Raw genomic sequence first — 27,085 nt, 5'->3', positions numbered from 1 at the left:
CGATTAGAAAGGCCTGCTCGCAGAAGTGTTTTAGGGAGCGTTTGACAGTGATGAGGGGTGGTCGTTTGGTCGCAGACCCATTACGGATGCAGGCAATGAGGCAGTGATCGCTGAGATCTTGATTGAAAACAGCAGAGGTGTATTTGGAAGGCGAGTTAGTTAGGATGACATCTATGAGGGTGCCCGTGTTTACGGATTTGGGGTTGTACCTGGTAGGTTCATTGATAATTTGTTTGAGATTGAGGGCATCAAGCTTAGATTGTAGGATGGCCGGGGTGTTAAGCATGTCCCAGTTTAGGTCACCTAGTAGCACAAGCTCAGAACATAGGCGGGGGCAATCAATTCACATATGGTATCGAGGGCACAGCTGGGGGCAGAGGGAAGTCTATAGCAAGCGGCAACAGTGAGAGACTTGTTTCTGGAAAGGTGAATTTTTAGAAGTAGAAGCTCGAATTGTTTGGGTACAGACTTGGATAGTAATACAGAACTCTGCAGGCTATATTTGCAGTAGATTGCAACACCACCCCCTTTGGCAGTTCTATCTTGGCGGAAAATGTTATAGTTAGCGATGGAGATTTCAGGGTTTTTGGTTTTCCTAAGCCAGGATTCAGGCACGGCTAAGACATCCGGATTGGCAGAACGTGCTAAAGCAGACGGTTTACGGTTACAGAAGTCAACAAATGAGAGCACCTGGGGAGTGGGAGTGGAGCTCGGCACTGCAGGACCTGGATTAACCTCCACATCACCAGAGGAACAGAGGAGAAGTAAGATAAGGGTACGGCTAAAGGCTATACAAACTGGCCGTCTAGCACGTCCGGAACAGAGAGTAAATGGAGCAGGTTTCTGGGCACGATAGCATAGATTCAAGGCATAGTGTACAGACAAAGGTAAGGTAGGATGTAAGTACATTGGAGGTAAACCTAGGCATTGAGTAATGATGAGAGAGATATAGTCTCTAGAGATGTTTAAACCAGGTGATGTCATCGAATATGTAGGAGGTGGAACAACATGGTTGGTTAAGGCATATTGAGTAAGGCTAGAGGCTCTACAGTGAAATAAGACAGTAATCACTAACCAGGACATTAATGGACGAGGCATATTGATATTAGAGAGAGGCATGCGTTGCCAAGTGAACATATGGGTCCATTGAGTGGTTGGCTGACTGGGGACACGGCGATTCAGACAGTTAGCAGGCCGATGCTAACAAGCTAACAGTTAGTAGGCCAGGGCTGAACAAGCTAGCAGTTAGCAGACCGGGGCTGGCAAGCTAGCAGTTAGCAGACTGGGTTAGCAAGCAAGCAGTTGGCAGACCGGGGCTAGCAGTTAGCAGACCGGGGCAGGCAAGCTAGCAGTTAGCAGACCGGGGCAAGCAAGCTAGCAGTTAACAGACCGGGGCTAGCAAGTTAGCCTTTGGGGGACGTCGCAATGGGGGTAAGTCTGTTTTTGCCTCCTCGTGTGGTGACGTCGATAGACCAGTCGTGGAAATAGTAGGGTTCCAAGTAGCTCTAGGTAGCTAGTAGGCCTGTCCTTCAGCGGACGTCGCACCCGAGGGGCCTGTTGGAATCCTCAGGCAGATTATGTCAGTATTCCAGTCGTAGAGGATCGGCAGGGTTCCGTGCCCCGTACCGACAGTAGAAGGGTTCCGGATATTGTAGCCCAGGAGTGGGCTTCGGTGGTAGCACAGGAGCCCTAGCTTCAGGCTAATTGGTGTTTGCTCCGGGATGCAAACGCTAGCCAGGAGTAGTCACCTGGGATTGCGGTTAGCTAGTTGCGAAGATCCAGATGAAAATGTTCAGAGTTTGCGGTAGAAATCCGGGGATATGGGGAAAAATGTTGTTAAATAATAATAGGTCCGTTATGCTCTGGTTTGAGTCATGTTGTTCGAACTGGCGAGAGCTTTCCGAGCTAAAGGTTAGCTGATGACCGCTAGTAATGGTTTGCTGACTGATAGCTGGTAGGTAGTTAGCTGGCTAGCTTCAGTTGAGGGATTCCAGATCCGAAGTAAATAGAAATACTTTAGAAAAAAACAGATCCACGCCACATTGGGTGAGGCGGGTTGCAGGAGAGTATTTAGAAGTTGAGGTTTAGGAAAATATTTTTTTTAAGATATGTGAAGAAAAATATGTAAAAAGATATATACACTGCGTGCACAATTATTAGGCAAGTGAGTATTCTGATCTTATCATTGTTTCTATTCACATTTTCGAACTCCAAACCATATAAACTTGAATGCTTATTGGATTTAATCATTTTCAGGTGATATGTATTTCTGTAATGAGGGAGGGTGTGGTGAAAGTGTGCATAATTATTAGGCAGCCTCATTACCTCAGGTAAAATGGGCCAAAAAAGAAATTTAACTGACACTGAAAAACCAAAAATGTAAAATGCCTTTCAGACGGATGCGACACTCTTTAAATAGGTAAACTATTGAGGTGTGACCACCGGACATTCAAACGTTTTGTTGTGAATAGTCAACTGGGGCGCAAAAAACGCATGGGGAAGAAAAGGTGCAAATTAACTGCAAAAGACTTGAGAAGAATTAAACGTCAAACTTCCAGGAACCCATTATCCTCCAGTGCCACCGTATTCCAGAATGGCAACCTACCTGGAGTGTTCAGAAGTACAAGGTGTCAAGTGCTCAGAGACATGGCCAAGGTCAAGAAGACTGAAACAAGACCACCACTGAATAAGATTCACAAGTTGAAGCGTCAAGATTGGGCAAAGAAATACCTGAAGACAGATTTTTCAAAGGTTTTATGGACAGATTAAATGAAAGTGACTCTTGATTTACCAAATGGATGGGCCCGTGGCTGGATCAGTAATGGACACAGGGCACCACTTTGAGTCAGGTGCCAGCAAGGTGAAGGAGGGGTACTGGTATGGGCTGCTATCATTGAGGATGAGGTAGGTGGACCTTTTCGGGTTGAAGATGGACTGAAACTCAACTCCCAAACCTACTGACAGTTTCTGGAAGATTCTTTCGTCAAACAGTGGTACAGGAAGAAGTCCTCAGCATTCTAGAAGGCCATGATCTTTATGCAGGACAATGCTCCATCACATGCATCCAAGTACTCCACTGCTTGGCTAGCCAGCAAGGGCCTCAAAGATGCCTGAATAATGACCTGGCCCCCTTCCTCACCTGACTTAAATCCTATTGAGAACTTGTGGGCCCTTCTCAAACGTGAGATTTACAGTGATGGAAGACAATACACCTTTTTGAACAGCATTTAGGAGGCCGTGGTTGCTGCTTCAGTGAAAATTGATTGTGAACAGATCAAGAAACTGACAGACTCCATGGATGGAAGACTCATGGCAGTTACTGAAAATAAGGGTGGCTATATTGGTCACTGAATATTTTTGAAAGGCCAAAAATGTTGTATAATTGTCATTTTGTGTTACTTATCTGTTACACTTACTCTAAAAATTTAGAATATTTTTGTAATTTAGTTGCCTAATAATTCTGCACACTAATAGTTGCCTAATAATCGTGCACACTTATATATTTCCCTGAGAAAGACAAAACTCACTTTTCCTTTGTTAAACATTCAGGTTTGAGGTTCAATAACATTTTGGATTGACTGAGAGCATTGTGTTTGTTCAACAATAAAATGAATCCCGAGGAATACAATTTGCCTAATAATTGTGCACGCAGTGTACAAGGGACACGACAGGACAAAGAAAAAGACATCTGACTGCTACGCCATCTTGGATTCACAATGCATTCACAAAGTGTCACGGGACTCGTCTATATGTAACCGGTACCAGTAAAAATAAATGAATGGTGTATGAAGGTTTTGTGCCTACCCAAAAATGTGTTTAAATATGTGTAAAAAAAAATAAAAAAAAAATATATATATATATATACATTTACATTTAAGTCATTTAGCAGACGCTCTTATCCAGAGCGACTTACAAATTGGTGCATTCACCTTATGATATCCAGTGGAACAACCACTTTACAATAGTGCATCTAAATCTTTTAAGGGGGGGGGGTTAGAAGGATTACTTTATCCTATCCTAGGTATTCCTTAAAGAGGTGGGGTTTCAGGTGTCTCCGGAAGGTGGTGATTGACTCCGCTGTCCTGGCATCGTGAGGGAGCTTGTTCCACCATTGGGGTGCCAGAGCAGCGAACAGTTTTGACTGGATATATATGTGTAAAAAAAATTATTGTATCTCCTAGATATAGGACAAACACTTAAAATCTTGTTTCTTAATATTTTGTTTTTGACTGTTTTTTGCCATTCATGAATGAGTCATTTAACGTGTTTCTCTGGGCTATAGTAGTAAAGGCCAGATTCAAACCATTCAATTGAAGAGAAGATTCAAACCACTTGAAACAGAACTGGGGAATGTGAACAAAGGATCAAAGTAAATGGTTTTGAAACATTATTTTTTTTAAAGCTAAGTACCCTGTTAACTAACGACTGCTTGATTGCTATTTAATGCTGTCAATAATTTGAATTCAATAAATACCTTACAAGGTTAACTAAGAAAAACTGCAATGACATAAAAGTGTTGTTTCCATCACTGTTCCTTATTTCATCTTTGAAGACAAACCATTCTGTCCGAATGAGAGATGGAGCCAACAATTGCTTATTCGTTAACATTGGATTACACAAGTTCAGCTCCAACTAACCATTAAAGTGCTACGTTCAGGGTAATAGAGGTGTCTGTCACAGCCATAACGCCTTTTTGAAATGGCTTTCTGGCATATATATTGGCTTCCCAGTGTAGACCGTGCTAACTCACAACTGAGACAATAATTAAGAGACATCGACAAGATGCTAGGTCTGGAGCCTTGGTACTGCCCTGGCTAGACGACCTAGATTTATGAACTCAATTCAGTTGATTTTCGGCGCTCGCTCTTCATCACTGTCACAATCACATTCTACGTAAATCTCCAAGTGTACAGTTGGTCTTTTTATTCATTGTGCTTTCTCCGCCTCACAATTTCTTGTCTTGCTCTGGTGCTCGTATATATTTTGTTAGGATACCCACTGATCCTTTACATAATAAATGTGAAAAGAAGTGTAAGATGCATCATTCACAATATCGCTTGTGTTAAATATGACCACTTATTGTAGTATACAGTACATTACGCTAGCACATCCATAGAACACCATACTTCTGTCCATTTTTTAATCAGGAGAGAAAACAATGCATTTCAACAGAGCTCCCATAGGAATGAACATCCACCTCTGGTCTCTTGGCCCTCCCACCCTTATGGGAGGTCAGCTCCTGCTCAGCGCAGTCAAAGCTCTTCTCTGTTCTTATACCCCAGTGGTGGAAACAGCTTCCCCCTGAATCTAGGACAGCGGAGTCCCTGTCCTTCTTTCCAAAACGTCTGAAATCTTACCTCTTCAAAGAGTATCTCAGTCTTGTTCCCCCTTGCACTTGTCTTTTCCTACTAGCACTGACTTTTATGATGACTTCTATATACAGGAAAAATGTACTTACTACAACTGTGATATGTGGCTGTCTCACATAGCTATCTGAAGATGACTGTAAGTCAACTGTAAGTCGCTCTGGATAAGAGCGTCTGCTAAATGACTAAAATGTAAATGTAACATCAACAGAAAACAAACCACATCCTGGTATGAGTGTCAGGATAGTTCCTGTATGTAAGTGGCTGTCAACCCTACAGCCTGGACTGGAGCATATTTGTTAGAGAGCACTTTAGGATTCTTCTTTACAATGCAGCTGTCAGAAGCAGTCACTGTTTCTTTACGTTTATACGGGCAGTTCCTCAAATAAGCCTTCAGCCTGTTGTTAGTCATGGCACTTTGCTCTCAGTTCACTAGGGATTCTTTACAATACACTACTCTGATGATACAAACTAGGTCCAGGAGAGATACTTGTGTAAAGAGATGGCTCTAGATTCAAATCTCTCTTTAAGAAATGTCTCCCACACCACCTCCAGAGGTAGACATCTACACCAAATACACAGTCTGAGTGGTACAGTGCACAAGGGTTCTCCCACACCACATGTCCTTTCAATAATTACCTTATTTACATTAATACCAGAAAACAGCATTTTTGCTCTGTTAACCAAATTGAAAATGAAAGGCTTTTAATATATCCACACATTTGTGAATCATTGCATTAATCAAGTGTGCAACATTGTGTGCAATATGGCTTAAATGAGAAGCATCTGCATAGTTTGAATTGCTATCCCTATTTTGTTTGTCTATATACTATGGTATTTACGGTATGCTAATAGCTACACTCACACATGAAGCAGGAATGTACCTTTGGCCACACCACAGCCAAGGTTAGTGTAAAGAGAAAATGAGCAAATCTGATGTTGAAGAGTGATAGATCTCACTAGACTTATTTTAGTAATGTAAATGGCCCCCAAATGATCTTCCGTCCTATTCACCGGGTGCACCTCCATTACTCGGTGCCCAAAAGTTGTGATAAATCCAGTCAATCTGGAAGGAGGCTAACAACTTTTTGTCTAAATTACACTATCGTGTCCTGGAAATAGGATGACATTGCTAAAGTAGACAAATATTTAGTAGAAAACAACTTTGCTGTCATCATCTTGTCAAATTTACTTTAGACAGATGACAATGTTGTCATTAGCTAGCAAAGGTTGTCAAAAATGTAAAACAATGCTAAAGTTAGCTAGCTAAAATCCAGTGATCTCCCCTCAATCTTAGCTAGCTAGCTAAAGTTATACTGCATATAAAGTCAACATGGTGACATTAAAATGATGACAAAAGGTTTTCCTACTAATTATTTACCTCCTTTTGAAATATTGTATTTCCAAGCCACTGTAATGCACTTTTGATGAAATCTTCATCAGCGCTCATTAACAATGCATTGAGTAGAATGCTCATTCGGGTATGAGTCCAAAATGAATGTTCAAAACAATATTGTGACGAAATGTGCAACCCATGAATAGCCAGAGGTTTCAGCAGGAAGAAAAAGGATGTAACGTGTTCAATCGCAAGTACAGAATCAATAGCCCAAAGCTGCTGTTTGCTCAGCGGAAACATAGAATGAGCGCTCACATGTCCACTTTGAACTGAAAACATAGTAGTGACACTGAGCACTTCCATCAGCTATACATTACTCACCTGTGAGTAATGTACAGCTGATGGAAGAGCACTCTCTCTTATTTTAAAAATCACTCTCTTGTACAAATGGATTATTGAGACAATGGGTGTCAACTGTGACATTCTCCTCTCTTCTCCTAAACACACTGAAAATATAATCCATTAACTACAGGCTACTGTGTACACTCATTCAAATGTTTGGTATTTGGTATTTTATTCGGATCCCCATTAGCTGTTGCAAAAGCAGCAGCTACTTTTCCTGGGGTCCACACAAAACATGAAACATGACATAATACAGAACATTAATAGACAAGAACAACCCAAGAACAAAACTACATACATCTTTTTTTCATGGCACACGTAGCCTTCATATCAATACATACACACAAACTATCTAGGTCAAATAGGGAGAGGCGTTGTGCCGTGAGGAGTTGCATTATCTGTTTTTTGAAACCTAGTTTGCTGTTTATTTGAGCAATATGAGATGGAACGGAATTCCATGCAATAATGGCTCTATATAATACTGTATGCTTTCTTGAATTTTTTCAGAATTTGGGGACTGTGAAAAGACCCCTGGTGGCATGTCTGGTGTGTGTGTGTGTGTCAGAGCTGTGTGTATCAGAGCTGTGTGTACGTTGACTATGCAAACAATTTGGGATCTTCAACACATTGTTTCTTATAAAAAAGAAGTGATTCAATCAGTCTCTCCTCAACTCTTAGCCAAGAGACATGAGTATGCATAGCATTTATATCAGCCCTCTGATTACAATGAAGAGCAAGACGTGCCGCTCTAAAGACAAGACAAAACTAGACCCTGCAGAACTTGCTTTTTGGAGTGTGGTGTCAAAAAAGCAGAGCATCTCTTTATTACGGACAGACCTCTCCCCATCTTTACAACCATTGAATCTATATGTTTTGACTATTACAGTTTACAATCTGAGGTAACGCCAAGTAATTTAGTCTCCTCAACTTGTTCAACAGCCACACCATTCATTACCAGATTCAGCTGAGGTCTAGAACTTAGGGATTGATTTGTACCAAAAACAATGCTCTTAGTTTTAGAGATGATCGGGACCAGTGTATTCCTGTTCACCCATTCCAAAACAGACTGCAACTCTTTGTTAAGGGTTTCAATGCCTTCATTAGCTGTGGATGCTGATGTGTATATGGTTGAATCATCAGCAAACATGGACACACATGATTTGTTTAAAAGTCATTGGTAAAAATAAATAAGTCTTCTTATTATCAATTTATTTCAACCAATCATCAGTCATTTGTGTCAGTGCAGTACATGTTGAGTGCCCTTCTCTATAAGCATGCTGAAAGTCTGTTGTCAATTTGTTTACAGGGAAATAGCATTGTAATTTGTCAAACACCATTTTCCCCAACCGTTTACTAAGAACTGACAGCTTGTTCCAAGCCATTATCATGCTTTCATTCATACAAACCGAGCAGGGAAAGCACACGCGTCTACAGAAAATGCCCCAAAGCGAGTTTCACCCATTTAATAAGGCTGTAACTGTATAAATATTGAGGGCACTACATGCTTTTGAAACGTCCACATACTGTAGGGCTGGAACAATTACTGTATAGTTGTGTAACCGACGATTATGGATCAAGACCGCCATGAAGATAAAATCACTGTCATAACCGTTAAATATGCAGTACCAGTCAAAAGTTTGGACACACCTACTCAATGGTTTATCTTTATTTGTACTATTTTCTACATTGTAGAAAATACTACATATTGAATCAATACTACATATTGAATCATGTAGTAACCAAAAATTGTTAAACAAATGAAAATCTATTTAATATTTGAGATTCATCAAAGTAGCTACCTTTTGCCTTGATGACAGCTTTGCACACTATTGGCATTCTCTCAACCAGCTTCATGAGGTAGTACCCTGGAATGCATTTCAATTAACATGTGTGCCTTGTTAAAAGTTCTTTTGTGGAATTTATTTTCTTAATGCGTTTGAGCAAATCAGTTGTGTTGTGACAAGGTAGGGTTGGTATACAAAATATGGTCTTTTACCAAATAGGGCTAAGTCCAAATTATGGCAAGAACAGCTCAAGTAAGCAAAGAGAAACTACAGTCCATCATTACTTTAAGACATGATGGTCAGTCAATTCGAAAAATGTCAAGAACTTTGAAAGCTTCTTCAAGTTCAGTCCAACCATCAAGCGCTATGATGAAACTGGCTCTCATGAGGACCACCACAGGAAAGGAAAACCCAGAGTTACCTCTGCTGCAGAGGATAAGTTCATTAGAGTTACCAGCCTCAGAAATTGCAGCCCAAATAAGTTCTTCACAGAGTTCAAGTAACAGACACATCTCAACATCAACTGTTCAGAGGAGACTGCGTGAATCAGACATTCATGGTCGAATTGCTTTAAGGAAACCACCACTAAAGGACACCAATAATTCTTGGCTTGGGCCAAGAAACACGAGCAATGGACATTAGACTGGTGGAAATATGTCCTTTGGTCTGATGAGTCCAAATTTGAGAATTTTAGTTTCAACCGCCATGTCTTTGTGAGACACAGAGTAGGTGAATGAATGGTGAAGTCAAGGCACACTTAACCAGCATGGCTACCACAGCATTCTGCAGTGATACGTCATCCCATCTGATTTGCGCTTAGTGGGACAATCATTTGTTTTTCAACAGGACAATGACCCAACACACCTCTAGGCTGTGTAAGGGTTATTTGACCAAGAAGGAGAGTTATAGAGTACAGCATCAGATGACCTGGTCTCCACAATCACCAAACCTCAAACCAATTGAGATGGTTTGGGATGAGTTGGCCCGCAGACTAAAGGAAAAGCAGCCAATAAGTGCTCAGCATATGTGGGAACTCTTCAAGACTGTTGGAAAAGTATTCCACGTGAAGCTGGTTGAGAGAATGCCAAGAGTGTGCAAAGCTGTCATCAAGGCAAAGAGTGGTTACTTTGAGGATTTTATTTTTTTATTTTTTATTTTATACTTTTTTGGTTACTACGTGGTTCCATGTGTTATTTCATAGTTTTGATGTCTTCACTATTATTCTACAATGTAGAAAATAAAGAAAAACCCTTGAATGAGGAGGTAGGTTCCAACTTTTGACCTGTACTGTATATATACAGTGCCTTCGGAAAGTATTCAGACCCCTTAACTTTCTCCACATTTTGTTACGTTACAGCCTTATTCTAAAATGCATTAAATAAATGAAAAATACTCAGCAATCTATGCACAATACCCCATAATGACAAAGCAAAAACAGGTTTTTAGAATTTTTTGCAACTTTATTTAACATAAAAAAACTGAAAAACCTTATTTACATAAGTGTTCAGACCCTTTGCTATGAGACAAGAAATTGAGCTCATGTGCATCTTGTTTCCAATTTTCATTCTTGAGATGTTTCTACAACTTGATTGGAGTCCACCTGTGGTAAATTCAATTGATTGGACATGATTTGGAAAGGCACATACCTGGCTATGTAAGGTCCCACAGTTGACAGTGCATGTCAAAGCAAAAACCAAGCCATGAGGTCGAAGAAATTGTCTGTAGAGATCCGAGACATGATTGTGGCGAGGCACAGATCTGGGGAAGGGTACCAAAACATTTCTGCAGCATTGAAGGTCCCCAAGAACACAGTGGCCTCCATCATTCTTAAATGGAAGAAGTTTGGAACCACCAAGACTCTTCTTAGAGCTGGCCGCCCGGCCAAACTGAGCAATCGGGGGAGACTTTGGTCTGATGAGTCCTTGGGCAGGGAGTTGACCAAGAACCCAATGGCCACTCTGAGAGAGCTCTAGAGTTCCTCTGTGGAGATGATAGAAGCTTCCAGAAGGACAACAATCCTTGCAGCACTCCACCATTCAGGCCTTTTAAGTAGAGTGGCCAGACGGAAGCCACTCCTCAGTAAAAGGCAAATGACAGCCTGCTTGGCGTTTGCCAAATGGCACCTAAAGGACTATCAGACCATGAGAAACAAGATTCTCTGATCTGAATAAACCAAGATGGAACTCTTTAGCCTGAATGCCAAACGTCACGTCTGGAGGAAACCTTATACCATCCCTATGGTGAAGCAAGGTGGTGATGGCAGCATCATGCTGTGGGGATGTTTTTCAGTGGCAGGGACTGGGAGACTAGTCAGAATTGAGGGAAAGATGAACGGAGCAAAGTGCAGAGAGATCCTTGATGAAATCCTGCTCCAGAGCGCTCAGGACCTCAGACTGGGGTAAAAGTTCACCTTCCAACAGGACAACACCCCTAAGCACACAGCCAAGACAATGCTGGAGTGGCTTCTGGACAATTCTCTGAATGTCCTTGAGTGGCCCAGCCAGAGCCCGGACTTGAAACCGATCAAACATTACTGGAAAGACCTGAAAACAGCTGTGCAGCGACACATTTTGCTATTCAAACAATTATAATGGTGACCGTGGTCATTTGGCTGACCAATACCGTCATCCAAAATGTCATGACCGTCACAGCTCTACTCCACACAGCATCAGCCACGTCTACCTCTCTCATAGCTACTACTTCCTCCCTCACCAAACAGAAAAGGACCCAACAATCAAAAGGTGTATACATGTCTGAAACTTGAGAAACCAATATGACATGCTATCTAACAAAACATAAAGTGAAACACTTTCATGGATGCACACGTATAGCAAGTTTGGCTCATTGGCTTTGTTTACGAACTTGAATATGGAGTCCAATACCTATAAACCCCTGGTTCACATCACAATAAAACTCTGAGCTGTACTACCATTTTCCAATACAGACATTGTTACTCTATGTGCTATTACAGACCAGACATTTAAACCTGCTATATCCTGACCTATGTAGATTTGTGGAAACAAGCTCATTCCATGTCCCTCAGTGATGCCTCCATCCTTCCATCGCTATGGTAATATATTCTATTCAAATCAAGCACACTTCGTCGTCTTAAAGGATATCACTATTTTGCATAGTTCATAACCAACCAATTAATTAGGAAAATGTGTTACAATTATTGGATTTCTGCCTCCACAATCCATAGTCATGGAATTTTCATAGGTCATATCGAGCCTACCTCAACTTAATGAGTGTGGTGTTTCATTTATAGCATGGAAAGCAATGCAGGAACATGCAACTAGTTTCTCTTTACACAGTAATATCTAGCGAGGCACCATTTCCCAAGTCTGATTGAGTCTAGGCGAGACCCCGATGTAGACACAGGAGGCAAATGGTTAGTCTTTGTTGTTTATTTAATCCAAAAGGAGTAGGCAAGAGAATGGTCGTGGACAGGCAAAAGGTCAAAACCAGGTTCTGAGTCCAAGAGGTAAAGAGTGGCAGACAGGCTCGATGTCAGGGCAGGCAGAAGGGTCAGGCAGGCGGGTACAGAGTCCAGAAAAAACAGGCAAGGGTCAAAACCGGGAAGACTAGAAAAAGAGAACAGGAGCACGGGAAAAACACGCTGGTTGACTTGAAAACATACAAGACGAACTGGCACAGAGAGACAGGAAACAAAGGGATATATACACTGGGGAAAATAAGCGACACCTGGAGGAGTTGGAGAGAATCACAAAAACAGGTGAAACAGATCAGGGCGTGACAAACATAGAACATGTGAACTGCTATTTTAAGTGTCGATAAATGAAGAAGAATGATTTGGCACAATATTATTGTGATGTAGCATACTACAGTGAAATACCACAGTATATCGGCCAGTAACAATATTATATTGAATTATCAATTTTATATTAGTGCCCACCACTACTAATTTCCCCTAAAAGTTTGTGTCTGGGCTCAGAGTGGGGCTAACCACATCTCTATAACATTGGCGGCCATCCAGCGAATTGAGCAAGACGTCCATCAACCACCCAACCTCGACACGGAATATTCCCCACGCTGTGATTATTCCCCTCCTGCTGGCTCACCGCCTGGGTGAGTCTTTACTGTGGTAGTATGCAGCCGGGTGATGCCCACCTAGCAGACCGTAAAGCACACAGAGGTGCTGTGGTAGAATGCAGCCGGGTGATGCCTACCTAGCAGACCGTAAAGCACACAGAGGTGCTGTGGTAGAATGCAGCCGGCCAACTAGCAGACCGTAAAGCACACAGAGGTGCTGTGGTAGAATGCAGCCGGCCAACTAGCAGACCGTAAAGCACACAGAGGTGCTGTGGTAGAATGCAGCCGGCCAACTAGCAGACCGTAAAGCACACAGAGGTGCTGTGGTAGAATGCAGCCGGCCAACTAGCAGACCGTAAAGCACACAGAGGTGCTGTGGTAGTATGCAGCCGGCCAACTAGCAGACCGTAAAGCACACAGAGGTGCTGTGGTAGTATGCAGCCAGCCAACTAGCAGACCGTAAAGCACACAGAGGTGCTGTGGTAGTATGCAGCCGGCCAACTAGCAGACCGTAAAGCACACAGAGGTGCTGTGGTAGAATGCAGCCGGCCAACTAGCATTGAATGGGATCTCGGAGTGTTAGCGCTGCTCTGGGGCTGGGCTCCATGTGATGTAACGTTATCCACTGGGCTGCATCACAGGGACGAGGCTGCTTAGCGTGAGGACACTCATCTGTTCCTTCTCAGGCTAACAATGTCAGGAGGGAACAACAAAATGCTCTTACACACGCACACACACGCACACACATGCACAGACACACACACACACACACACACACTCACACACACTCACACACACAATGAAAGGAGGGAGCAAAAAAACGCCCACACACAAAGGCATGTTTTCCTCTGAAAAATAATCCCATAAAGAGTGTATATCAACAGCCTTGCCAAGCTAATGAAGAATAGTAGATTTCATTATGTACCTTACTGAGCAAACGTCTCCCAAGGAGTCTGGTATGATAGTACAACTTATGGATTGTACAATGCGTATGTTTGGGAAGAAATAAACAATGTCATACCGAGTTTTCCTGTATGCACCGTAGACAGCCTGTAGGCCAGATAAAAGCCACAGAGGCGACCTATTTGCTTGGTTGTAATAAAGATATTTCAGACGTTTTACACCACAGCCCCCAAGTTCATCTAAAGCTACCACAGTCAAGAAATTTCCATAGAGAATACATACAGGAGTGAACGAGGAGTGAACTTGGCCACCTCGATCAGTAACCGGGCCTCTGGGTTGAATGGCGCCGGAGAGGATGGCTGCTGTTTTATTGGCTCTTAACCAACCGTGCTATTTTGTTTGTTTTTCGCATTGTTTGTAACTTATTTTCTACATAATGTTGCTGCTACCGTCTCTTATGAACAAAAATAGCTTTTGGACATCAGAACAGCGATTACTCACCTCGAATTCAACAAATATTTTTTCTTTAATGAGACGGACTAGAAGGATATACAACAAACACCCAAACAGGCCTTCATCCCTGTCATTCGCAGGAGAAAGAAACTGAGATTTCGCGCAAGGAGATCGGGGTGCCTTGTGAGGATCAGGCAACGAGTGGCTAATCTTCATTTGCCATCTGTACTGTTAGCCAATGTTCAATTGCTGGAAAATTAATGGGACAAACTAAGAGCACGTATATCCTACCAACGGGACATTAAAAACTGTAATATCTCATGTTTCACCGAGATAAAGCAGGAAGCACCAGTGACTCGGTCTTTGAAAAAGTGGTCAGATGAATCAGATGCTAAACTACAGGACTGTTTTGCCAGCACAGACTGGAATATGTTCCGGGATTCTTCCGATGGCATTGAGTACACCGCATCAGTCACTGGCTTCATCAATAAGTGCATCGATGACATTGTCCCCACAGTGACTACGTACATACACCAACCAAAAACCATGGAGTACAGGCAACATTTGCACTGAGATAAATGGTAGAGCTGCCGCTTTCAAGGAGTGGGACACTAACCCAGAAGCTTATAAGAAATCCCGCTATGCCCTCCAACGAACCATCAAACAGGCAAAGCGTCAATACAGGACTAAGTTCGAATTGTACTACACCGGCTCCAGCGCTTGTCGGATGTGGCAGGGCTTGCAAACTATTACAGACTACAAAGGGAAGCACAGCTGAGAGCTGCCTAGTGACACGAGCCTACCAGACGAGCTAAATAAATTCTATGCTCGCTTTGAGGCAAGTAACACTGAAACACGCATGAGAACATCAGCTGTTCTGGACAACTGTGTGACCACGCTCTCCGCAGCCGATGTGAGTACGACCTTTAAACAGGTCAACATTCACAAGGCCGCAGGGACAGATGGATTACCAGGATGTGTACTGTGAGCATGCGCTGACCATCTGGCAAGTGTCTTCACTGACATTTTAAACTTCTCCCTGTCTGAGTCTGTAATACTAACATGTTTCAAGCAGACCACCGTAGTCCCTGTGCCCAAGAACACTAAGGTAACCTGCCTAAATGACTACCAGGACCTCCATATCAGGCGGTGTTAGAGGAAGGCCATAAAAATTGTCAAAGACTCAAAGACTAGTCATAGACTGTTCTCTCTGCTACCACACGGCAAGCGGTACTGGAGCGCCAAGTCTAGGTCCAAGAGGCTTCTAAACAGCTTCTACCCCCAAGCCATAAGACTCCTGAACATTTAATCCAATGGCTACCCAGACTATTTGCATTGCCCCCCCTTCTACGCTGCTGCTACTCTCTGTTATTATCTATGCGTAGTCACTTTAATAACTCTACCTACATGTGCATATTACCCCAATTACATCGACACCGGTGCCCCCGCACATTGACTCTGTACCGGTACCCCCTGTATATAGCCTCGCTATTGTTATTTTACTGCTGCTCTTTAATTATTTGTTACTTTTAATTCTTACTTTTTTGGGGTATTTTCTTAAAACTGCATTGTTGGTTAAGGCCTTGTAAGTAAGCATTTCACTGTAAGGTCTACACATGTTGTATTCGGCGCATGTGCCAAATAAAATGTGATTTGATTTGATTACAGAACCATGTATTTATAGAGTTGGGACACTGAGGTTTCTGCATTATGATGCATTTACATGACACTACAACATTATATGGCAGCCATGTTAGTGCCCCATTAACATTACATACAGTAGATACGGTAAAGGGGTCAATGGAACACAGATGTTCCATTGACCAGATTGGCGCACATTCAACAAATCTGATCTAACAAAGTGGATATTCGTCAAATCCGTCACGATTTATGTATTGTAACAGGCCCACAATGTGCTTACTTAAGTCCAATCGGATATCTTCTATATATGGTTTTGCTGCATAACATGTTTAAGTTGTCCCTTTTAGGTTTAGAAGAAGTGACTGCTAAATGCTAAATCCTGTTCATATAAACTGGTCAGCATAGCTAGCATACAGAAGTCGTTGATGGTAGTCAAAGTCATTTTTAACATTAATGCAGTTCATTGGTAAAGAAGACATGAATATGTGTTGGGGTTCACATCCACACAAGCATTATACTCTGATCTTTACCTCAACAGTGTGAAATACACATGTAAATAATAAACTAAATGTAGATAACTTTTGCTGTCCATTGGCTTTATAAACATTCTCATCTTGCGTATGTCTATAGTGAATTATCTAAACTACGATGGGATAATGTTGTACATTAAACTCTACAATATTCTTCTGGTCCTCGTTTACTAAATGTCAATTATTAATGATCCTAAACAAACAATGATAATGTCTTGGAAACATTTGCATATTGAGATCTGAGCAAAGGAAAATATCCCCTGTCTGAAATATCAACCGAAAAACGATGTATCCATCTAAACATAGCCTAACTGCTCAGTATGAAAGTTGTAACTTTAGGCCTATTGGATAGGCTACAGTTGACAAGCCACATTGATTAGCCCATGTAGGATAAAACAATGTTTTGCTCCTAAAGCAATAACCTGTTTTGTATTTGTAAAGTAGGCAACCTTCCCCCACAGCCCTTTCCTCCACCCGTTTCCCTGGCAATTCCATTGTTTTGGTGGAGTTATGTTGACCTCTAATTACTGCATCTATGGGGAATATAATGTCTAGAATGAGCATTATGATGCGTTTACATGACACTTCCAAATCCCATGGCAGCCATGTTAGCACCCCATTAACATTACATGGGGAATATTTAAATAATGCTATACTCCCGAGTCGATTTTCACGTAATAATAAGGAATTCCCCTTGACCATGCCCACAAATTGGGGAAAATAAACATTCTTTCCCATAGACCCCAAGTGTAAAAGAGCCAACTTTGTGGTTGATTTTTAGGTGCTGTGTCGCGCAATGTAAATGTAACCAGGTCAAAAAGCCCAACCTACAGTTCACAATGCTCCCACATAGGGAATAGAGCCTGCTAGAAGAGCCCTGTGTGTCAGGGTATGCGTGAAGGGCTGTAGGAAGTCAGGCACAGGAGAGCAGATAGATGGTAGCAAAACTAAGCCTTTTATTTGGCGACCCAAAAGCACACGGCACAAACTAACACGAAATACAAATGAGGGTTTAACATAACCCAGCTTAACCAGCCTAGCGTACGCATACATGAACAGATAAACAATACCACACAACGACATGGGGAAAACAGAGGGTTAAATACACAACACATAATGAGGGAAATGAGAACCAGGTGTGTGGAAAAACAAGACAAAACAAATGGAAAATGAAAAATGGATCGGTGATGGCTAGAAGACCGGCGACTTCGACCGCCGAACACCGCCCGAACAAGGAGAGGCATCGACTTCGGCAGAAGTCGTGACACCCTGTGGCTTCAGGCTATTCAGCATGGGAGAGTGGGAAATTTAGGCAACACGTAGCTATAGGTCTATAAGGGGAAACACTTCATCTAGGTAAGACATTTAACTTGTTTAGTATAGTCCATGTGTAACTCCACTCACTACTTGTATCTGTATAGTCAATTTGTTTGTGTTGTTGGTCTTGTCGGTCAGTAGCTAGCTCACTCACTCACGTGGTTGCTAGCACCATCATGAAAAGGGACAATACAATACAAATCTACAGTGTTCCACAGTGCAGAGGGCTACAGATGTAGGATCTTAATTTGCTCTCTTTTGTTGCTGAGAATTTTCCTACACTACAGGAGATGCAAACTTGTAGTGTATTTGAGTTTTGAAAAGGTTGTTAATGTTTGTAATTCCCACTTTGCAATTTCAGACTTGATTTGCCCTAACGAAAAATGTATCAACCCCTACAACAATGTCCATTAATTATAATCCACATAATAATTCACATTTCCTATTGCTGTAGGATTATTTTCCTGCTGTAGCAAACTGACGCAAATTAAGATCCTACATCTGTATAGGGATGATCCTTATTGTACACTCCTACCGTTGGCCCCATTTTATTATACTGTTCAGGATGAGTCACTGGGCTGATAGATGCCCTCCAGTAAGTCTGACTTGAAATCCATGACCAGTTCACAGGCCAGGAGCAGGACTACTGTATGGGTTTGTCCCTCCCCCACCCTTTACTGATGATGAGCTACACAGGATGTGGAAGCACTGACCCCAGGTCAGTTGCGTCAAAGCGTGGAGTCTACTGTAATGTGACATAACCAGGGTAGAAAGGGGACCTCGGGCTCCTGCAAGACACCAGCTCAGATATAGCCTTCAACATGCAAAATCTTTGTAGGGGCAGTAAGTAGCTATGGCACTGTACAGTTGTTTGTACGGGATTGTGTATTCAGTCAACTATTTGAGAACATAGACCATATCATCATCATGGAGAGTAAGATCTATGGTAACCTAGGGAGAACACAATATAATGGTTCCGTACTTACAAAACCTGAAGAATATCAGTCGTCTTTAAACAAAGATGAACTTCTCTTCTACTCCATTAGGCTTGCCTGAATGTAAATAACACATTTAAATGTCTCTGTATCTCTAAATACATCAGCAATTAATTAAAATGTCCAAAAAACAGAATCATGATTTTTCCCATTCAATAAAAACATAATGAAAAATATAATTCACATAGAAAAATTGTCTGATAACAGAACTGATGCTCTGCTATGCAAGTCAGGTATAGGTGTGGGAGGCAGGTAGCCTAGTGGTTAAGAGTGTTGGGCTAGTTACCGAAAGGTTGCTGGTTTGAATCCCCAAGCCAGCAAGGTGGAAAAATCAGGCATTCTACCATTGAGCGAGGCAGTTAACCCCCAACAACATCTGCTCCCCTGATGTTGATTAAGACAGCCCCGCACACCCTCCATTACATGCAGAAGAAATATTTCAGTTGAATGTATTCAGTTGCGCAAATGACTAGGTTTTCCCTTTTTGTCTGTAAGGTTAAATATTGTAACTCATAGACAAGCTTGTTTGTTCACATCGTATCTCTATTAATAGAGAGAATAAGAAAACTCTGGAGCAGGGATGAGTAAACCAGACGATGTCATTTATGACCACAGTCTCATTTGTTCACTTGACAATGGCTGGACTAGGGGTCAAAACATCTTTAAAGACATTTTTTAAATCCATTACGTTTGGAAACAGGGTGCTCTGCTTAGGCTGCTTCCTTGTGAAGGCAGCTCAGAGAGAAAGGCACCCTCTGGCTACAGCGATTGACTCACTAACTCTGTGGCCTCCCCCTCAATGACCTGCCATTTTCATTTGCACTCCAATTTCCTTTCTCTACAGGGTAAACACCCTATGAGTATCATGGGTGTACATCATCATGTATTCTCACACGTTGTGAGACATAATCACCCTCTCCACAGAATGTGCTTATCTCTTTTTTTTTGCCACAGCTCTAGTCACCCTGATTCAGATATCTACTGCTTGATCCGATTTCATGCACTGTGTCAGAGGTCTCCTGAGAAGTGGTAATCCAAGAAACATCTCACAACTGCTTAATCTTCTGTGTTTCTGTTCCACAAACACACACACACACACACACACAAACACACACGCACGCGCCACCCTGGAGAGCTGTTGCCAGCCCACAATGTTTCAACCCTCGTCTAAAAGTTCCTTCATTCAGAGAAGGCCAGCTAGCTCAAGCATCACAAATTACTACTGGAGAGCTGGTAGCCAGAAGCCATCGTTATCTCCCTGCTAATTACAGTACATGCACTCTGACACACCCTGGGCTAAGCCGAGGAAAATCAGCTCTCGTAAAATAATTAAGCCTATTTGCCGCCTGTTGGTAAGTCCCGAAGACAAGACCTTGGTTGGTGAGATGATCAGAAGGATGGTGTCAAGGTCTTAGAGCAATTCGATCTGGTGGCAGTCGAGCGGGTCAAGAAGTGACAGCGCACTTCCTGATCCTACTGTACCCACATCCATATAGCGTGTATAGCTGCAGCAGATCCAGCACTTACAGTATGTCTACTATGACCATCACTGACTAGCTTTGTTGAGCTGGCTGACTGGCTTTGTTGAGCTGGCTGACTGGCTTTGTTGAGCTGGCTGACTGGCTATGTTGAGCTGGCTGACTGGCTATGTTAAGTTGGCTGATTGGCTGACTGGCTATGTTGAGCTGGTTGACTGGCTGACTGGCTATGTTAAGTTGGCTGATTGGCTGACTGGCTATGTTGAGCTGGCTGACTGGCTGACTGGCTATGTTAAGTTGGCTGATTGGCTGACTGGCTATGTTGAGCTGGCTGACTGGCTATGTTAAGTTGGCTGATTGGCTGACTGGCTATGTTGGGCTGGCTGGCTAACTGGCTATGCTGAGCTGGCTGACTGACTGGCTATGCTGAGCTGGCTGACTGACTGGCTATGCTGAGCTGGCTGACTGACTATGTTGAGCTGGCTGACTGGCTATGTTGGGCTGGCTGACGAACTGGCTGGCTGGCTTTGTTGGGCTGGCTGATTGGCTACGTTGAGCTGACTGACTAGCTATGTTGAGGTGACTGACTGGCTGACTGAATATGTTGGGCTGGCTGACTGGGTGACTGGCTATGTTGGGCTGGCTGACTGACTGGCTATGTTGGGCTGTCTGATTGGCTGGCTGACTGGCAATGTTAGGCAGGCTGACTGGCTATGTTGGGCTGACTGACTGACTGGCTATATTGGGTGGACTGGCTGACTGACTGGCTGGCTATGCTGGGCTGACTGACTGATTGGTCAGCTACATACCTACAGTCATCTTAACTATCAGTTCCATTCAGACAGAGTTTTTAGGTTCAGGACCAGTTGTAGCCTACCCACCCTCTACAAACCTATGGAAGACACTCACAAGCATCTCACTTACTGACAGTTGACGTGTGCTGTATGTTAATGTAGCAACAAACAGTATAGAATAGCATGAGAGCATGAATTAGAAAATACTAACGTGGTGGATTGATGCTGAGATCAGTATATGTGGCAAATTACATACACAGCATGAGTCTTGTAGAAGCAGCAGAACGGTTACTTTTTAGTTTAGGGTAGAAACATGACATTGTCAAAAGCAGTGGCCGAGCAGAAAGGAGAAATTCAATTAAAGTTGGAAAAGGTGTCAGTATCACTGGCAAGAGATAAACGGAAAAGCCTAGGGGAGCAATAATGGGAAATCTTGATTGCAATCATGGTCATTATGAGAAAAAAAACTTGCAAACTTCAAGCATCCTTCATCATCTGTCAAAAATAATATAGCCCACGATAAATTTGCATCAAGGGCACAAAATGACGGGTACGAATAAAGGGAAAGTTATTTGGCTCATTACAAGTTGGCTCCTCTTTCAGATCAAAGCTAGCAGAGCAAGAGAAATGTGTCATCAGAACATCTTATCCATGTCAGCCTCTAGGGCCTGTCTAAATTGTGTTTTCTGAGCAAAAATGATCATTATCTAACTCAAGGAAAGAAATGGGCCGGTGTGGGATCCTCAAGGAAATAAGTGGGCCGGTGTGTTTGAAATGCCAGCGCCGATTTCTGGTCCCAGTCCACCCCTGACCAACAGTGTAATACAGTTAGATGCAAAACAGATGATTGTTCTCTCTCGCTCTCTAGTTTCCGATGAACATATATGAAGTCATAAGGAGATGGAAGAAAGAAATGGAATAATAACAATGGAATAATAACAATGGAATAATAACAATGGAATGAGAATGCAATGAGAATGGAAGTAATGAAACAAGAGTGAGCGGGAAGTTAGAAACTGAGGCTCTGAGTGCCTAATCGCAAGCTCTCGGAAAACCTCTTCTGACACATTGCTCCAACACAGGTCTGCTATGACAGAACTTGGTAACTAGGCAGGCTCTCCAGCATCTCCAGCATTAATATTAAGGTGACTACTTCCTGCCTGTCAGCCAGGGCATCGAGGGCGAGATGACACTGGGCAGAGCGGGGAGCATGGTAGAGAGGCCAGGCAGAGAGACATGGCGCCTCTGACAGAGACTAATGGAGTGCTCGCTCAAGGTGGCAGGCAGAGCTGTGTCAACCCCTCTGTCTGACTGATGACGTCCTCCCATCGGCCATCACTTCGCAGCTTTGAAAACTTTTATCTCTATATCAGAAAGCCTGTAAATACAAGGGACTTCAGATGATACCGCTCTACATGGCTCAGTTGGTAGAGCATGGCGCTTGCAAATGCCAGGATTATGGGTTTGATTCCCGCTGGGGCCACCCATATGGAAATGTGTAGACATTTGACTGTAAGTTGCTTGAGATAAAAGCTAAATTACATATTTATATTAGCCACACACCCATGGCTAACACCCAAGCAGCAGTCAAAGATATTGGCTGGGACTAACAAGTGACAAAGAAATAACCATGAAGATGTGGTTTTGTGTCCAACACTAAGACTGAGGTCATCTGTCTCTAAGACCAGCTCACAGGCTACACCAAACTGATGTACCTCACAAGCTGAAGGCTGAGGTCATCTGTCTCTAAGACCAGCTCACAGGCTACACCAAACTGATGTACCTCACAAGCTGAAGGCACATCCTGATCTTATAGACCACAACTGGGTGATAAAGCATCATGTGGTCTATACACACCATCATGTGGTCTGAACACTATCCTATCTCTGCTCTTGACAAGAGCAGAGGTAGGACACAGGTAAGTAGGATAGGGGTAAGTAGAATCCAAGAAAGTAGGATCCAGGTAAGTAGGATATGGTAAGTAGAATACATGTATGTAGGATGGGGGTAAGTAGAATTTAGATAAGTAGGAAACAGGTACAATTGTCTTCTCTCCCCTTGCCCACCCTAATGACACCCATGTTTTCTAAAAGACATAGCTTGCCATCTTCATTTATATGCATGAGCAGCCCTGAGGGCATCACACTCATAATCAGATAAAATAAAGTGGGCTAGCAATAAAAATCAAGGTGAGTCATAAACATTTGTCCAACATTTGTCCATGGACAAGTTTAATTTATTAAAGTCTTTATGTGGAGTTACATGTTCAAGGTAGTGGTGGTCCCGTATGGCTCAGTTGGTAGAGCATAGTGCTTGCAACACCAGGGTTGTGGGTTTGATTCCCACAGGGGACCAGTACGAACATGTATGCACTCATACTCTAGATGAGCGTCTGCTAAATGACTAAAATGTAGAATTGCATTGTGAATCACATATTGGTACTATGACACAGTAGCCTGCCATTATACTATCTTAATGGATATTGATCAACTCCAAGTATTTTGTAATTGCATAATATAGATCTCATCTGGGCTGATTCAATTTGATTACGTTAATTATCCTGTTGATTACAAAGTTGTCTGACAACATTTCAGTCAGATATAACAACTGCATTGATGATCAGAGGAACATCAGGATGAGTAAAATAATGGAACATGGTTGAAAACATCCATGCATCGATTTTTTTATATTCTATTATTAGCCTACATATTTCATCACATTACATTTCATTAATTAAAATTATCTTTAGCCTTATCTAAACTGAACAAAAATATAAACGCAACATGTAAAGTCTTGGTCTCATGTTTCATGAGCTGAAATAAAACATACCAGACATTTTCCATAAGCACAAAAAGCTTATTTCTCAAACATTTTCTACCCATGTTATTGAGTATTTCTCCTTTGCCAAAATAATCCATCCACCTGACAGGTGTGGCATATCAAGAAGCTGATTTAAGCAGCATGATCATTACACAGGTGCACCTTGCGCTACAGTAGGGACTTAAAAGTACACTTTAAAATGTGCCGTTTTGTCACAGACCACAACGCCACAGATGTCTCAAGATTTGCAATTGGCATGCTGACTGCAGGAATGTCCACCAGAGCTGTTGCCAGAGAATTTAATGTTCATTTCTCTACCATATGCTGCCTCCAACATCGTTTTAGAGAATTTGGCAGTACTTCCAACCGGCCTCACAACCACAGACCTCTCCACCCCAGGACCTCAACATCTGTCCTTTTCACCTGTGGGATCGTCTGACAGGGTGCTGGGGAGTATTTCTGTCTGTAATTAAGCCCTTTTGTGGGGATAAACGAATTCTGATTGGCTGGGCCTGGCTTCCCAGTGGGTGCAACCCTGCCTAGTCATAGGTCAGGGCCTATCTTATTGATTTTAAATGACTGATTTCATTATATGAACTGTAACTCGGTAAAATCATTGAAATTGTTGCATCTTGCGTTTATATTTTTGTTCACTATAATATTTAAGATCGTATAATTTCCTATCGGCTACTGACCAAACATACCGTTTTGAATAAATCAACAAGTTGGTTAACCTAATAAAATATGATATTGATGTCAAGGTTTAGGGTGGGAACCTCGAACGTTTATTTCAGCTTGTTGATGACAAAATCAAGTTCACCGAGAGAGAAACTTCGTGCGTATCCCTACTCTTTGTCGAAAGGCTATAATTGACGGCATACACAGACAGACGCCATACAGAATATGTTTTGTTTGTTTTGTTCTTTACTACCTTATGCACATTAGTAGGCTTTTCAAAATATTCGTTCAAATAATTATTCTCCGACAATTGCATGGAAACCCCACATAACTTCTATTGATTAATAATAACAAAAATGTCACTAGGACTTACCTGCGCAGCCATAAATGAGAGATCCATTGTGATACGCGTGTGAGGACACCTTTGTCTATCTTGAAACAGTGTCGAGTCGCCCTTGTATTCCCCAGAAGGACATTAGAACGTTCTTTCCATCAAAATTGCATTTTCAGATCCAGACAACGTTTATAGCGTATGAAAGTGCAGCCGGCTAGGCGACTATGGAATTTGAACAGACGAAAGCATTTACAGAGCGAGGGAAAGAGCGCAACAGCCGAGAGAGAAAGAGAGAGAGAGCCTTTATTATCAACAGAACCACAAGATCCTGATGTCGTCGCACCTTTCGCCCCCTTTTTGAATAGCCTACAGTGACATGAACCCTAACTGCTAATCACGCAGTGTTTTCCTAGTGATGACGGAGTCTAACAGGTTTGTTTCGCCCACTCGTCGCACATTCATCAGTTCATTTTGAGATACAACAACATACAACACGATTTAACTCAAAGCTCATTGGGAGTTTGGAAGAAGGAAATGCAATGTCTAAAAGGGATGAAATAGTCAATTCAAAGTTTATAATAGCTTTGAGAGCGAAGATCATAAAATGTTTTGCCTATACACAGGTAATGAACTCTCTAGTGTAGTGTAGTAGCCAAGATTTTATGTGTATGCAAATGACTTTCAGTCAGGGTAATCACCTCGATCAGAGCTATAACTGCTACTCCAATGGATTATTTCTAGCCATTTAAACAAAGTGTCCCAGCTTCCATCTTGGCCATTACACCATTAATGTCCACTGACTATTCCACCACTTCTTAATATGATATGGAATACAAATTACAGTACATCATATTGGTCTTCCAGCTGATATCCTATCCCAATACGTTCTATATTGCTTAATGATATTCTATTTATACATTTTAACCAGATAAATTATAACCAGATAATTAATGACCCTAGCCTTTTGGGGGCCCTAAACAAGCAATTTTCTAACACATTTCCTGCAATTCTACACATTTTGCCACTGGGCATAGAGAAAATGTTGCCATTTTGAAGAAAGTTTTCTGCAATTATACACATTTTGCCATGGGGCATTGAGAATTTTTTGCTGTTTTATAAAACATTTAATGCAATTTTACTCATTTCGCCATGGGGCAGAGATAATTATTATAATTATTTTACAGTTAATTTCCTGCAATTCTACCCATTTTGTCATGGGGTGGAGAGAAATCTTTGCATTTTTCAAGCTAATTTCTTGCAATTCTACACATTTTGTCATGACTAATGCTATCGAAGTGAGAATGACCATCAAAATCAATTGTGGTCTCCTGGAGGTCAGCGCCCATGGGCACGTGCCCTGCGTGCCCGGTCGGTATACGGCCATGATTACTACAAGTTTAGATAAGTGGCTAGACTAGCTACCAATCAAAAAATTGTTAGCTGACATGGCTAATTGAGTGACTGTCAGGGACTGACATTGCAAGCAAAAACTGCTGATGCCCAACCAAATGTAGAAATTGCACCTGGTTTATTCTAATATTCTTACTCTCAATAGTAAGTTGAGTCCCCGACTGTTTAAAAAAAAAAAAAGTATTTAAATGGTCAGGGGCCCCCAGCGGCCGCTTATGTCGCTTCTGCCTGGGGCTGGCCCTGATTGATGTATCATCTCCGGGACCCAGACAGAAATTCCCCATGGGATCTCTTAAACTCATCAATATTTCATCCATGGCTTTTTTCCAGCCTCTCAGGAATAATTTGGGTTGGGGAGAAACTAACCTGCTGAGCAACCAACTACCTTTTAAACAAACTGCCAAAAGGGAGCGCACCTTGAAAGAAAGTTAGCGGAGAGAAATGACAATGAATGCTCCCAACAGGTCCGCTTGTTACCAGGAGGCCTACATTGTTTGTTCCAAAGCATCTGGCACACCTGAGGTCAGGGCGAGTTAATGTTGAGGGGGCCATTAGACTGTGGCAGCTGTGTGTGAGGGAGCCTATGAATACCATCATCAGCCAATAGTAGGAGACGGGGCACAACAGATCAGCATATAATAGACTTTGCATGTAGAATCCTCCTTGTCCTGAGGTACTGGTACACAACAGAGAAATAAAACATCTGATGGGGGGAAATGTAAAGTGTTGCAATGTTGTTAATAAATACTATGCTGGCAATACTAAAGGTTTCTGTGAGAATGGGTGCTTGT

General features: G+C 42.2%; 1 protein-coding gene across 1 annotated transcript in view; it reads right to left on the bottom strand.

Annotated features, from left to right (window-relative positions):
• LOC106608175 (uncharacterized protein C14orf132) overlaps positions 1 to 25,375 on the bottom strand; it is a 34,057-nt gene extending 8,682 nt beyond the window's left edge. The window contains exon 1 of the mRNA XM_014205960.3: positions 24,924 to 25,375. Within this exon, the coding sequence (XP_014061435.1) occupies positions 24,924 to 24,950 (27 nt within the window). The 5' untranslated portion in view covers positions 24,951 to 25,375. The remainder of the gene's footprint in view (positions 1 to 24,923) is intronic.
• Positions 25,376 to 27,085: the final 1,710 nt, after the last annotated feature.

This window comes from Salmo salar, chromosome 06 (genome assembly GCF_965601325.2).
Source record: "Salmo salar chromosome 06, fSalSal1, whole genome shotgun sequence".
Classification (NCBI taxonomy): domain Eukaryota; kingdom Metazoa; phylum Chordata; class Actinopteri; order Salmoniformes; family Salmonidae; genus Salmo; species Salmo salar.
This window is presented reverse-complemented; position numbering and strand designations above follow the sequence as displayed.